The sequence below is a fragment of the Oncorhynchus mykiss genome, chromosome 15 (assembly GCF_057628025.1).
Source record: "Oncorhynchus mykiss isolate SJ-2025 chromosome 15, ASM5762802v1, whole genome shotgun sequence".
NCBI lineage: Eukaryota > Metazoa > Chordata > Actinopteri > Salmoniformes > Salmonidae > Oncorhynchus > Oncorhynchus mykiss.
In genome coordinates this window covers 22158261-22174471 of record NC_143036.1, presented here as the reverse complement: position 1 = coordinate 22174471, position 16211 = coordinate 22158261, and the positions used below count along the sequence as shown (strand labels likewise).

The 16211-nt window shown below is 43.6% G+C and overlaps 1 protein-coding gene across 1 annotated transcript in view; it reads left to right on the top strand.

Annotated features, from left to right (window-relative positions):
* The window catches only part of kcnh2b (potassium voltage-gated channel subfamily H member 2b), a 303535-nt gene that overhangs the window by 28560 nt on the left and 258764 nt on the right, over positions 1–16211 (top strand). The window contains exon 2 of the mRNA XM_090199620.1: positions 500–730. Coding sequence (XP_090055746.1) covers positions 500–730 — 231 coding nt within the window. The remainder of the gene's footprint in view (positions 1–499; positions 731–16211) is intronic.

Sequence of the window (16211 nt, the reverse complement as noted above, 5' to 3'; positions counted from 1 at the left end):
GAGATCTGTGTAGAAGAACTTGACTGGCCTGAACAGAGCCCTGACCTCAACCCCATCGAACATCTTTGGGATTAATTGGAATGCCGACTGTGAGCCAGGCCTAATCGCCCAACATCAGTGCCCAACCTCACTAATGCTCTTGTGGCTGAATTGAAGCAAGTTCCCGCAGCAATGTTCCAAAGCTAAGGATTTTATATACATATATGGTAGAGGAAAGGTGTATGTGTCAGAGAGAGGGGGGAGTTGACAGCTGCTTTGAGCCTGTGAACATCTTCCTTTGAAACAATGCAGAGCCTCATGGGTTGTAATAGGTTTAAATGGCTCCTCCACTGTGAATGCACAAGTTTGCACTAGTCACACACACCACACCAAACCACACACACACACACACACACGCAAGCACGCGTTCACACACATCACACACAAACGCACACATGCACATACACACTTTGTATCTTCCCTACCATCTTCCTCATCTCCCTCTTCCTCTCATCCTCAGGTCGTAAGTTCATCATTGCCAATGCCCGGGTGGAGAACTGCGCCATCATATTCTGCAACGATGGCTTCTGTGCCATGTGCGGCTACTCGCGGGCTGAGATCATGCAGAAGCCCTGCACCTGCAACTTCCTGTACGGCCCTCACACCAAGCGGCTGGCCATCGCCCAATTGGCTCAAGCACTGCTGGGTTCGGAGGAGAGGAAAGTGGAGATCAACCTCTACAGGAAGGACGGTAGGATGATACGCTGTGTGTGTGTCTTGTGTGTTTGTGTGTTTGTGTGTGTGTGTGTGTGTGTGTGTGTGTGTGTGTGTGTGTGTGTGTGTGTGTGTGTGTGTGTGTGTGTGTGTGTGTGCTTGCTTTTTCATTGTAAGCTCATTTACTTGTGTGGCTGCCAGCCTTCACTTCTGTTGTCATCTGAAGAAAAAACTATTTTCTGCCGAATGTGTTCGGTGAAGAAAACTATAGTTGCACGTCTCTGATCACTCTATTGAAGCAAAAATATATATATAAAACGCGACCCCTGTCAATACACAGCTGGTCTCACCTGCTCCCTCTTTCTCCCGTTGTGCTATTTATAAACAAACAAAAGCTTCATCATGTAAAATAATGTGACAGGTGACCTCACTGAGACTCCTAGTAAGGAGTTACACTCAGTGTCAGAATAGGTCGTTAACAATAAACTGAAACCAAAAGCCTTGTATTTGGTTCAAAGCATTCTCTTAGACCTTAACCTCAACAGGAGTTGTGCATCAAGCTTGTGACCATTGAACAAGTTGAAGAAGATGATCTCCTACGAGTAACATGGTCAAGTCATATCAGTTATCATGGTCAAGTCATATGGGGTGGCAGGGTGTTGGGATTAGAGTGGTTAGAGTGTTGGACTAGTAACTGGAAGGTTGCAAGTTCAAATCCCTGAGCTGACGAGGTACAAATCTGTCATTCTGCCCCTGAACAGGCAGTTAACCCACTGTTCCTAGGCTGTCATTGAAAATAAGAATTTGTTCTTAACTGACTTGCCTAGTTAAATCAAGGCACATAAATCAGTGCTAAATCAGTCACAACCGTATCACAACCGTCTGTGATTTTGGAGTCTCATAGGGATGTCTGAATTTGGCCGGGGTAGGCGGTCATTGTAAATAAGAATTTGTTCTTAACTGACTTAGCTAGTTAAAAATATATTGACAAAGTTGTCGTGAAGTGTCTGTTATAAAAATATGTTCTGTGTTTTTCAACACGAAGATCAACTGTACTGGTTGTTTGATCTTGTTCAGTCCTGATTACTTCCTGGTAATATGGTCAGGTGCAGCGAAGAAAGACCTTGCAAAGCTGCAGCTGGCTCAAAAAAAGCAGCAATCCTTGCCCTTAATGTAATGTGTACGCTAGGAGTCGGGAAGCAAGTACAGGGAGTGAATTGAATAAATAACGAAACAAGAGTTGCGTACAGACATGAAACAGAGTCAATTACGCCTGGGGAAAGAACCAACAGATATAGCGGAGGTAATCAGGAAGGTGATGGGGTCCAGGTGAGTCTCATGAAGCGCAGGTGCGCGTAACGATGGTGGTAGGTGTGCGTAATAATGAATAAACTGGTGAAGTTGAGCGCCGGAGAGGGGGAGCGGGACCTAACTGCAAACACAAAACTAGTCTTTCATGATTGAGGGTTGATGAGAAATGTACTACTTCTAGTCTTTTTAAGGATCATTTGGGTGTTGAAAATGCCTGACTTGTATAATCTATTTGCATACCCTTCAAAACAGTATACATACCCCACCAGACTCGCCTTGTGGGTTTCTTCACAGTACCCAAACCAAAAACAGATTTAATGTCTCGCTCAGTTATGTATAGAGCCATGCGGTTGTGGAATGCGCTGCCACCAGAGGTTACTCAGGCAAAAAGTTTCGCTTTAAAAAACAGATCAAAAAACATTATTTCACAGCACCTCTCCTCTTTCTAAAAATCAAATTGAACTGTGCTGCATATAAGAATATGTATATATGAATAGTGTATAAGTAGTATTTTTGTTGTCTCTTTCCTATATATAACTCTTATTTAAAACATTTTATTGAATCTAATATCTTATGTTGTTCTTGTCGATTACTGTGCTGTACTTTGTCATGTATTTGTACATTTTATGTTGACCCCAGGAAGAGTAGCTGCTGCATGTGTAGTAGCTAATTGGGATTATAATAAACTAAACTAAACTCCAAGTATCGGAATGCTGTTACGGTAGTAGAGCTAACTCCCTGGGTGAGATCCAGGGATACTGTATGTCCAACATTTTCCACCTGTGGAAAGAGCTGCCGTTGGAAAGAGGAGCAATAGAGAAAGCAAGACTGACGAACAGAGAGCATAGAGATACGGTATAGGTGATGAAAGAGAGAAGAACAGAAAGGAGTGGTATTTCTTAGTCCCTCTCCTAGCATTATGTGTGGGGATTAAGAGGAGAGCCAGCTGTATCTGTAGCAGCAGAGAGTTACATGACGCCAGATGTTTGCTCTCAGCTGATAACTCACATTCTCTTGAGTGCTGCACCGGGCCACCCCTAGTCCTCCAATCAGACTTTCCACTGTTTATACTCAAGAGTTATCGGTTTCGCCTGTATACACAACTCCCCCCTTAGCCTGCAATGGATGGAGAAAGAACCTCGTAATTCGTGTTTGTATTACTGTGTGTATGTGTGTGTATTGTGCAGTAGTTTCCAGTAGTTGCTACAATGCTAATGATAACAGTCAGCTACAATAGTATGACTCATTCCGACACTCAAACTGTATAGACTCTAGTAAGTGATAAGAGTTCTAGAGAGTGTTGACAGCTGCTATCAACTGCTCAGATGAGGCTGGCCCTGTCCATCTAAATGTCGAGAGTATTGAAGCACATTTCCAATCTGGAACATTGTCAAGTGTGCTCTTTTTTGTACAGCAGGAGGTGTGTTTGTACTGTCACCAGGGAGACCGTCAAGAGGCTCTCTGCGTCGCCAGGGTTACCCAGGTCCCATGTGATTGGGGGAACACAAGAGGGAGTCCCAGCCCTCCCCTTGGGCCTACTCTCCCTCCCTCCCTTCTGTCTTCAGTGTCTGATAGTCTTAGGACTGAGTCAATATGCATTTTCAGGGGCAGGCCAGATTCTCAATCTCTCACCTCTGATAGGTCAACGGGTCTCCCTCGGCTCATCAGAAAGTCACGATCGAAACGCAACACACCCTGGAACCTCATACATAAGGCATGGTGTGGAAATACAACGCCTCCTCCCTCCTTGTTCAAAGGAAAGAGTGAGGTGACAGAAAGGGGGAAGGAGGAGGGGCTGGGAAGGGTAGTGCAGCGATACCCCGCTCCATTCATCTAATGCTGCTCTCTGGCATTAACCTTCACCATGATGGATTAGCCTTTCTCTCAGGCTCAATTGCCCAACGCTGATCTGACCGCCACTTAATCATTTTTTCCAGGTAAACTCCGCCACCACTGGTGCAGAAGTGGGGAGTTGGGGGACAGTGCAGAGTTGTACATCAGCGCTTGTTTCCCGTCAGCACACAGTCCTCTAACAGTCTCTCAATTTCAAAGAATCTGGACCTCTCGACTCAAGGCCACTGTGATCTGTTTTTTTTACAAACTGTTGCCTTTTCTGTCCCAGCTCTGTTCCAGTTCTAGAAGTGTAAACCGAAGCAGGTTAAAATAGACACAGACTCCCTGCTCTTGCTCTCAGTAAGCTACACTCAGACTGCCAGTCTCTTTGTGTGTGCCTGTTATCTCAGAGATCTGAGGCCTCCAGGGAGCAGGTACATGCTGCAGTCTGTGTCTCTGCATGGTAGCCCCCAGCAGCCCCCTGCTCATTGCCCACATCCGGACTCTGATTGGCCAGGAATGAGTGCCAAGGGGGCCCATGAATAGCCCTCATTTCTTTTAGTAACTGCATGCAGGCCTTCTGCAGCACCTGCCCTTTTTATGCTCCACTGGCTGGGCCAATCAGAGGCATCCCCCTTGGTTCGGTAATGGTACCCACTCATCTTTGGTACCCCTCATATTATTCAGAATTTAGTTTTTTTCTCTCTATTTAGCTGACAAAAACACACAAATCATGTGTGGCTATAGATGTCCGTTCCACCCCCTCTTTGGAGTGGCTATCTGGAGTCATCTGAGATGACAGCTACAGTAAGCAGGCTTGTATGGGAGCCTTGGAGACACCAGGTGTCTATTTGAGCCTAGAGCAAGTCTCAGATGGCTGACAATAGCTTAAAGCCCCCGGCCTCTTCATGTGATTGCTTAGCAGCCGCAGGTAAGGAGTGTGCTCAAAACTGGCCCTGAAGTACTTGCTTTTTTATGGAGATGACCTCCACGGCTGAATCAAACCACTAAAAGACCCACTAAAAATCAACGGCGTTATAAATGGCCCACACCATAAATTATCCTCATAATTACATATGTACACGGCAAAGCTTCTCAAGGCTCCTGAATCAATTTCTTATCATGTTTATTTTTCATGTTTAAAAGGCAAGTAGTTATTGCATTGTTTTCTTTCATCACACACCAACCAGGTCTTGAAAAAGAGATTACATTTAGGTGCTTGTAGAATAGAATGCAGCATTAATGGCAGTGGAATGCAACTTGTTGCAGGTTTAGATGGTGCTGGTAATGTGTGATTCTAAATTTAGTTTAGAATATAAAATATCACCTCGTTTTTTTTACCTGGTGTTGTATCTTTATTGCCTGTCAATTCAAATGTGTGGCTTGATTCTCTCTCTGTGTTTTGGCTTCAACAATAAGTTACCTCTGTGTTCTCTTGATTTAGCTAGAGGAAGTTGTGAACCATCAAAGTATTTAAATCACTAAACATTTAAATCACTAATACAAAATATATAGCATTAGCCCATTGCTGTCATTTGTTAGGTTCTGATGAACCCGTTTCTTTAACCAAATTAAGTTCATGTTGTGTTTGCTGCCATATAATATAATTACCGTTAGGCCTATAGGGCTACTCAAACCATGAAAAGGAAAAAACAAAGAGGGCTGCAAAACTTAATTTAATGGCCCAATATAATAACCTGTACATATTGTCCCTATAAACAATGAGTTGAATTAGGCCTACTTTTGATAGTACCGTAATAAAGTTAAGAAACGTTTGTAAAGGTTTGGAGTCAGATAGCTTTTTGGCTTAGCTATGCAGGCCTATAAATCAAATGAAATCAAATGTTATTTGTCACATGTGCCATATACAACAGTTGTAGACCTTAACGTGAAATGCTTAGTTACAAGCCCTTAACCAACAATGCAGTTCAAGAAATAGAGTTAAGAAAATATTTACTAAATCAACTAAAGTATTATTTTTTTTAAAGAACACAATAAATAACAATAACGAGGCTATACAGTATATAGGGAGTACCAGACCCGAGTCAATGTGCATTGGTACGGGTTACTCGAGGTAATTTGTACATGTAGGTAGGGGTAAAGTGATTATGCATAGATAATAAACAGCGAGTAGCAGTGTAAAAACAAAGGGGGGGGGGGTCAATGTAAATAGTCCAGTTGCCATATGATGAATTGTTCACCAGCCTTATGACTTGGGGTTGAAGCTGTTAATGAGCCTTTTGGTCCTAGACTTGACGCTCCGGTACTGCTTGCCGTGCGGTAGCAGAGAGAACAGTCTATGACCTGGGTGACTGGAGTCTTTGACAGTTTTTGGGGCCTTCCTCTGACACCGCCTAGTATATACAGTCGGTCCTGGATGGCAGGAAGCTTGGCCCCAGTGATGTACTGGGCCATACGCACTACCCTCTGCAGCGCCTTACAATCAGATGCCGAGAAGTTGCCATACCAGGCGATGATGCAACCGGTCAGGATGATCTCGATGGTGCAGCTGTATAACTATTTCAGGATCTGGGGACCCATGCCAAATCTTTTCAGTCTCTTGAGGGGGAAAAGTTGTTGTCCTGCCCTCTTCATGAGTGTCTTGGTGTGTTTTGACCATGATAGTTTGTTGGGGATGTGGACACAAGGAACTTGAAACTCTCGACCCGCTCCACTACAGCCCCATCAATGTTAATGGGGGCCTATTTGGCCCGCCTTTTCCTATAGTCCACGATCAGCTCCTTTGTCTTGCTCACATTGAGGGAGAGGTTGTTGTCCTGGCACCACACTGCCAGGTCTCTGACCTCCTCCTTATATGCTGTCTCATTGTTGTCGGGGATCAGGCCTACCACTGTTGTGTCATCAGCAAACTTAATGATGGTGTTGGAGTCGTGAGTGAACTGGGAGTACAGGAGAGGACTAAGCACACATCCCTGAGGGGCCCCATTGTTGAGGATCAGCGTGGCAGATGTATTTTTGCTTACCCTTACCACCTGGGGGCGGCCCGTTAGGAAGTCCAGGATCCGGTTGCAGAAGGAGGTGTTTAGTCCCAGGGTCCTTAGCTTAGTGATGAGCTTTGTGGGCACTATGGACAGCATTCAATGAACAGCATTCTCACATAGGTGTTCCTTTGTCCAGGTGGGAAAGGGTAGTGTGGAGTGCAATAGAGATTGCATCATCTGTGGATCTGTTAGGGCAGTATGCAAATTCTTTGTTTTTTTGTTGTTGGTGACGTTGGTGTGGATTCCGGAGCCGATGGAACCGGAGGTGCCTAAGCCAGCCCATTGGGCTTCCACGCCCTGGCTGGCTTGAGAGGTTTCCTTGCCTCGGTTGGCTCGGCGGCTTCCCATCCCACGTCACTCTCCATCGGATCATCGGGCTCCCTCTCTGCAGCGGGATCGACAGGCGTCTTGCCTCAGCCGGATCGCCAGGCTCCCATGCCTCAGCCGGCTTGCCAGGTTTTCACACTCCTGCCGGTTCGTCGGGCTTCCACGCCCCAACTGGCTTGCCCAGCGCCCATGTCACGGCCAGGTGGCGCACCAAGAAAGGGAGGGGCACTGTCACGTCTGCTCCCACTCCCCCTGGCGCTTGAGGACGCCAGGTTGCCCTGCATCACTCACTCCTGCCATCCATCACGCACACCTGCTTTCCCTCGTCACACTCATCAGCGATATTGGACTCACCTGGACTCATTCATCACCTGTTTATTTCCTCCCCTATATTTGTCAGTTCCCCAGCTCTGTTCCCCACGGCTGTATTGTAATGTTTTTGTCTTTAGTATTAGTTTACTGACGCTGTTCCTGTCTCGTTCCATGTCCGTTATTTATGAAATACTTTACTACCAGTACCTGCTTCGTCTCTCCAGCGTCATTCCATGTGACATATTTATATTTTAAATATTAATATCATACAGTAGACGCCTTAGCCAATAGGCCAATGCATGCAATGCCCTGATGCATTTAGTGCTCCAATCTCTGACAACTGAAACATGAGGGGGACAATTATTGTTTTAGGAAAGTAAAATCCAATAAAACATTTTTAATATGCAACACATCAAAACAACAAATATATATATATAACGTTTTTTTATAGGCAGTTAAGAACACGTAACTGTGGATCATTAGGCCAATTCCGCTCGGTTGTTGATGGTGCTGGCAGCGCCCGGTCTGAGGTTTCTTTCTCTCTCTCTTTCTACTCTCAGATCTGAACGGGTTTCTCGGATCCGAAACGGCACAGGTCTGTTTGGGTCTGTTTTTCCACGGGCCTTTTCAGAATGGGTCTGACAGTCCTCAGATCAATCCAACTTTTTGGACCCGTGAAGACTTCTACTGTAGTGTGCATGTGTCCTAACATCCACGGTTAGACATCAACAGCAGTATTTGTAAGAGGATGTACACATGTGAGCAAACACAGAAGCACACTGAGTGCCATTCTAAACTACCAAAGTCAAGCTGAACACGCCAAAGAAGAAATAACTACAGGTCTGTATATATGCAGGTGATTGTAAGCCTATATACATATAATTATCCACTATTTTTACGCCAACACAATTGGGCCTTTAAATAAGTAAAATCTCATTGAATTGAATTAAGCATAACCCAATAAACCACAGTGCTACAATCACGATGAGTTCCCACTGTGCTAGCAGACTAGACCCAGGCGGTGTTATTGTGGTGTATGGTTTTCTCCTCTTTTGTTGACACCCGAATAATGAATCATGACAAGGCGCTGTGTGATAGCCGCGCTGCCGTGTGTCTGCCTCATTACACACTCAATGTACTGTGGTTGTGCGTGTGTGTGTGTGTGTGCCCACTCTCCACCAGCCTCTCTCTCTCCGCAGGCCCAGGGAACCAGCTACACAAACAATCCCAACGGTTCACTTAACAACCTCTACACACATACAGCACATTAGATTATACATGCATGCACACACTGCACATACACACTTGTGTATGCATGCACGTGTGTTCTAATGACACGCACGGCACATGCACCTGTGATTAACTTTGTTTTTACTGCACACACAGGCTAGCGCGCACACACACACACACACACACACACACACCTCTTGTTTCAGCAAACAACATGGTGCCAAAGTAATGCTGAAAGAGCTAGTTTATGAGTCTGACAGGCAGTTGGATCATTTAACCCAATTATTATTATTACTACAAGAATTATTCAAAAGTAAGGGGTTCTTCTACATAGAAGATCATAGGAAATCCCAGGACATACAGTTCATTCGAAAGTATTCAGAACTCTTCCCTTTTTCCACATTTTGTTACGTTACAGCCTTATTCAAAAATGGATTGAATTCATTTTTCCCTCATCAGTCTACACACATTACCCCATAAAATGTAACATATGTATACATGTTTTATTTTATTTTACGTATTTACATAAGTATTCAGACCCTTTGCTATGAGACTCAAAATGTAGTTCAGGTGCATACTGTTTCCATTGATCATCCTTGAGATGTTTCTACAACTTGATTGGACATGATTTGGAAAGGCACACACCTGTCTATATAAGGTTCCACAGTTGACAGTGCATGTTAGAGCAAAAACCAAGCCAGGATTGGGCACAAATCTGGGGAAAGGTACCAACACATTTCTGCAGCATTGAAGGTCCCCATCATTCTTCAATGCAAGAAGTTTGGAACCATCAAGACTCTTCCTAGAGCTGCCCGCCCGGCCAATCTGACAATCGGGGGAGAGGGGCCATGGTCAGGGAGGTGACCAAGAACCCGATGGTCACTCTGACAGACCTCCAGAGTTCCTCTATGGAGATGGGAGAACCTTCCAGAAGGACAACCATCTCTGCAGCACTTCACCAATCAGGCCTTTATGGTAGAGTGGTCAGACGGAAGCCACTCCTCAGTAAAAGACACATGACAGCCAGCTTGGAGTTTGCCAAAAGGCACCTAGAGGACTCTCAGACGATGAGAAACAAGAGTCTCTGAATGTCCTTGAGTGGCCCAGCCAGAGCCCGGACTTGAACCCGATCGACCATCTCTTGAGAAACCTGGAAATAGTTGTGCAGCGACGCTCCCCATCCAACCTGATAGAGCTAGAGATGATCTGCATAGAAGAATGTTAGAAACTCCCCAAATACAGGTGTGCCAAGCTTGTAGCGTGTCTGAATACTTATGTAAATGTGATATTTTATTTTATTTTAATACATTAACAAAAAATATATAAATCAACTATTTTTGCTTTGCCATTGTGTATTGTGTGTAGATAAATGAGGGAAAAACTGATTTAATCTATTTTAGAATAAGGCTGTAACGTAACAAAATGTTGAAAAAGTCAAGGGGTCTGAATACCTATCGAATGCACTGTAGTGACTATAACACTGTAATAAGCTCACATAGTTGCTGTCACAAACTCCAAACAGTGTCACTGACTAGTTGGATAATCATTTCCCTGTGAGCAAACCATTTATGTACCTTCAGCATTCATATAAATTCATTTCTATCCGATTTTACTGCTTTGGCGGACCACATTTTTTGCATTGATATTTGTCAATGAAACTCATGAAGGCAACTGTTTATGTCAGAGAGTTGTGTGTTTTACCTTTAGCCCTGGTTGTCCTGAAAATAAAATGGTAAAACTAAACATAAGGGCTGATTATGCAGATAAATTCAAGTCCAATAAATTAACAGCTGATTTTTGCTGGGTTCTCGGGACTGATAGGGTTAACATTCGACGGGTGAGGACAGGGGTTGTGTCCCAGGTGTGGGGGGAAGCCATGCTTCATCTCGTATCTGTCTGTCTTCATCGAAGTGATTGTGTGTGTATCTCTCTCTCTCTCTCTCTCTCTCTCGCTCTCTCAGAAGCCTCTGGGTTTTCACCTAATGACAGCTGCAGACTCTTCCTGTATATGCAAATACCCCACACTCTAACTCTCGTTTTGAATATGCAAATAATCAGAACCATCTCACAAACTGAAAGATTTGAGTGGTAGTATTACTATAATGATGGCTGAGGACTTGATACCAGCATATCCACTCCCCCGATACTAATGTTTAAACAACATTGTAATAATGTTCAAGCATCATAATGTTGGGAGATGTCAATCCCCTTGAAATTGTTGTTAACCTAGCTACCTGAACAATGTCAACTGACACTGCAACTACAGTTGTAGTGTAATGAATACTCAGGGAGAAAAAGGTGTAGATTCAGACGCAGATGTTTAGTAAACCTTCACAGAAGGCAGAAACCGTGGTCACAGGCAGGCAATGGTCAAACACAGGTAGGCAGTCAAAAACAAACACTACCTCACAACCATATGAACAGAAAGAACTGAACTAAATAGGGAGCTGATGAGACCAGGTGAGAAACGAACACAGGTGAAATCAATGAACAAAAATGACAGACAGAGCTACGTTCCAGAAAACAAAGAAACAGGGCTACGTTCAAGAACACAAAGAAAAAGAACACAAGGTTGACTAAGAAAAGAAAAGCAGACCCTTACACGTAGTTGTTCAACATTCCCTGCACCACTCAATCCAAGTTGAATATTTTACTTTATTGCAAAGCAGCATGCCGCCTCAGTCTCTAACCCCTCCCCTCTCAAAAACAACATTATCATGCAGATCAACTGGTCTTCATGCATATCCTGCATCTCATGAATGTCTCTCCAACTTGTTTGGAGTAGTGTGTGCGCGTGTGCGTGCTTGCTAATTTGCAGTTTGCACATGTGTACCTAAATGTGTGTACCCACATAAAAAAATACTATATTGTATATATGTCTAAATATAATATAGTATATTATGGTCTAAATACTGTACTCTATTTCTATTTAGCAGACTTTCCTGTAGTATACTATAATATTCACTGTACAGTGTTTGCAGACATGATTGTAGTATACTGTAGTAATCACTGTAGTGTTTTCACCAACATGACTAGTATATTGTAGTAACCCCTGCCAACTAGGATTAGCTGAAATGGCACAACTACCAGACTACGCCAGTTACTGTTTAATGAGGGGAACAACTCCACCAAAACACAAGACACACAGGTTTGTGACAAGCCACCTATTGAGTTGGTCAACAGACCAGACAACACCTTTGAAAAATATTTTGTTTTTATTACAACTGTAACATCTGAACGTTAGACAGGTTCTAGGCCCATTATCAGAGCGATGGTAACTCACCAGCATTATGACCAAGATTATGACTTTCCCAAATTGGATCCTTTGTTCGTACTCCCCAGGGCAATTGAACTTATCCCAGAGGCTTCTCCAAGATGCCGCCGGCGGAGAAGAAGTGTTTGGACTTCTAGTCCGACTCAGGAGGCGTACACACCATCCACCGCTTCCGAGTATATTACTCGCTAATGTTCAGTCTCTGGACAATAAAGTAGACAAGCTCAGGGCGAGGATCTCCTTCCAGAGAGACTTCAGGGATTGTAACATACTCTGTTTCACGGAATCATGGCTCTCTCCGGATATACTGTCCCCGTCCATACAGCCAGCTGAGTTCTCAGTACATCTTGCAGACAGGAATAAAGAACTCTCCGGGAAGAAGAATGGCAGTGGTGTATGTTTCATGATTAACTACTCATGTTGTGATTGTGATAACGTACATAATCTCAAGTCCTTTCATTTACCCAACCTAGACTACCTCACAGTCAAATGCTGACCGTATTATCTCCCAAGAGAATTCTCTTCGGTTATAGTCAAAGCCATGTATATTCCAACTCAAGCCGATACCACGACGGCCCTCAAGGAACTACACTGGACTTTGTGCAAACTGGAAACCACATATCCTGAGGCCGCATTTATTGTAGCTGGGGATTTTAACAAAGTAAATTTGAGGAAAATGCTACTGAAGTTCTATCAACACATTGACTGTAGTACTCGCGCTGCTAAAATGCTTGAACAATGTTACTCCCCCTTCCGGGATGCCTACAAGGCCCTCCCCCACCCGCCCTTCGGCAAATCCTCCCTTCCTATAGGTAGAAACTCAAACAGGAAGTACCCTTGCTAAGGTCTGACCAATCGGAATCCATTCTTCAAGATTGTTCTGATCCCGCAGACTGGGATATGTTCCCGGTAGCCTCTGACACGGACACGGTGACTGAGTTCATCAGGAAGTGTGCTTCAAGATGTCCACTATAGTTCCTGTACCCAAGAAAGCAAAGGTAATTGAACTAGAAGACTATCGCCCCATAGCACTCACTTCTGTCATCAGGAAGTGCTTTAAGAGGCTAGTTTTTGGCTTGGCGGGCTGTATCACCACCTGGTACGGCAACTGCATCGCTTTGTGTGGCAACTGCACCACCCGCAACGGCAGGGCTCTCCAGAGGGTGGTGCGGTCTGCCCAACGCATCACCGGTGGTACACTGCCTGCCCTCTAGGACACCTACAGCACCCGATGTCACAGGAAGTCCAAAAAGATCATCAAGGACCTGAGCCACGGCCTGTTCACACTGCTACCATCCAGAAGGCGAGGTGAATCCAGGTGCATCAAAGCTGGGACCGAGAGACTGTAAAACAGCTTCTATCTCAAGGCCATCAGAATGTTAAATAGCCATCACTGGCCGGCTACCACCCGGTTACTCAACTCTGCACCTTAGATGCTGCTACCTGGAATCACTGGTCACTTTAATAATGGAACACTAGCCACTTTAATCATGTTTACATACTGCTTCACTCATTTCATATGTAAATACTATACTATAAATACTATATTCTATCAATTACTTTATTTTACCTTTAGATTTGTGTGTTTGTTGTGAATTGTTATATACTACTGCACTGTTGGAGCTAGGAACCCAATCATACACCCGCAAAAACATCTGCTAAATATGTGTATGTGACCAATACAATTGTATTATTATTATCAGATCAATAGACTCAAAATGGCTGTTTGACTGAGTCGTTAGCATTTCGCAGCCGATATCACCTTAACACAACAAACAATGGTGAGGGAGCCATCTTCTTATCCTATTTTACAAGATAAAATACTTTTTTTTACTCACATTTCAATGACGCATAGTGGTTGTTGTTTGTGAGAGTTGTTTGTCGTGCTCAACTACTCAGCTCTGTCTGGGTAAAGGACCTGATTGAAAGAAGGCACCTTCAAACCTGCCCGTATAAATAACTTGCTATATAATGACATAGAGAGCACACCTCACGAGTGTCCTCCATCGTCACGTGACAAAGGAGATGGGTAGAGGGCACACCTGCCACGAATGCCCTTCCCCACATCCACTTCACTGACCACGGAATTCTCTAATAAGATTACAAACCAGATAGTGGCTAGCTCTACACAGACAATTATAAATATGCTAGGTATTTGAAATGATCCTCTTTCATGATATGATAAAGTATGTGACTTGAAGTCCTAAGTGTGTATGATTGTCTGGGTAGAGCAAGCCACTTTCTGGGTATGTATTATTGGTTTTCTGATTATTGTTGATGATTTATACTGGTAAAGCCAGAAGGAACTGCCAGTTGAACAAGTTCAACCACAAAGACCAGGGAGGTTTTCCCATGGTTCGCAATGAAGGGCACCTATTGGTCGACGGGTAAAAACAAATGCAGACATTGAATATGCCTTTGAGCATGTTGCAGTTATAAATGTTACACGTTGGATGGTGTATCAATACACCAAGTCACTACAAAGATACAGGCACCCTTCCTAAACTATTTTTCCGGAGGGGAAGGAAACCACACAGGGATTTCACCATGAGGCCAATGGTGATTTTAAAACATTTGCAGAGTTTAAGTGCTGTGATAGGAGATCACTGAGGATGGATCAACAACATTGTAGTTACTCAACAATACTACAATAAACGACAGAGTGAAAACAAGGAAGCTTGTAAAGAATAAAAATATTACAAAACTTGCATCTTGTTTACAACAAGGCACTAAAGTAATACTGCAAAAAATGTGGCAAATAATGTAGCTTTTGTCCTGAATACAAATCAAATTTCAAATCAAAATCAAATCAAATGTATTTACAGTGGGGGAAAAAAGTATTTAGTCAGCCACCAATTGTGCAAGTTCTCCCACTTAAAAAGGTGAGAGAGGCCAGTAATGTTCATCATAGGTACACTTCAACTATGACAGACAAAATGAGAAAAAAAAATCTAGAAAATCACATTGTAGGATTTTTAATGAATTTATTTGCAAATTATGGTGGAAAATAAGTATTTGGTCAATAACAAAAGTTTATCTCAATACTTTGTTATATACCCTTTGTTGGCAATGACAGAGGCCAATGTTTTCTGTAAGTCTTCACAAGGTTTTCACACACTGTTGCTGGTATTTTGGCCCATTCCCCCATGCAGATCACCTCTAGAGCAGTGATGTTTTGGGGCTGTTGCTGGGCAACACGGACTTTCAACTCCCTCCAAAGATTTTCTATGGGGTTGAGATCTGGAGACTGGCTAGGCCACTCCAGGACCTTGAAATGCTTCTTACGAAGCCACTCCTTCGTTGCTTGGGCGGTGTGTTTGGGATCATTGTCATGCTGAAAGACCCAGCCACGTTTCATCTTCAATGCCCTTGCTGATGGACGGAGGTTTTCACTCAAAATCTCACGATACATGGCCCCATTCATTCTTTCCTTTACACGGATCAGTCGTCCTGGTCCCTTTGCAGAAAAACAGCCCCAAAGCATGATGTTTCCACCCCCATGCTTCACAGTAGGTATGGTGTTCTTTGGATGCAACTCAGCATTCTTTGTCCTCCAAACACGACTAGTTAAGTTTTTACCAAAAAGTTATATTTTGGATTCATCTGACCATATGACATTCTCCCAATCTTCTTCTGGATCATCCAAATGCTCTCTCGCAAACTTCAGACGGGCCTGGACATGTACTGGCTTAAGCACGTCTGACACTGCAGGATTTGAGTCCCTGGCGGCGTAGTGTGTTACTGATGGTAGGCTTTGTTACTTTGGTTCCAGCTCTCTGCAGGTCATTCACTAGGTCCCCCCGTGTGGTTCTGGGATTGAGATAAACTTTTGTTATTGACCAAATACTTATTTTCCACCATAATTTGCAAATAAATTCATTAAAAATCCTACAATGTGATTTTCTGGATTTTTTTATTCTCATTTTGTCTGTCATAGTTGAAGTGTACCTATGATGAAAATTACAGGCCTCTCTCATCTTTTTAAGTGGGAGAACTTGCACAATTGGTGGCTGACTAAATACTTTTTTGCCCCATTGTATATAGCCCTTCTTACATCAGCTGATATATCAAAGTGCTGTACAGAAATCCAGCCTAAAACCCCAAACAGCAAGCAATGCAGGTGTAGAAGCACGGTGGCTAGGAAAAACTCCCTAGAAAGGCCAAAACATACTAAGAAACCTAGAGAGGAACCAGGCTATGAGGGGGGGCCAGTCCTCTTCTGGCTGTGC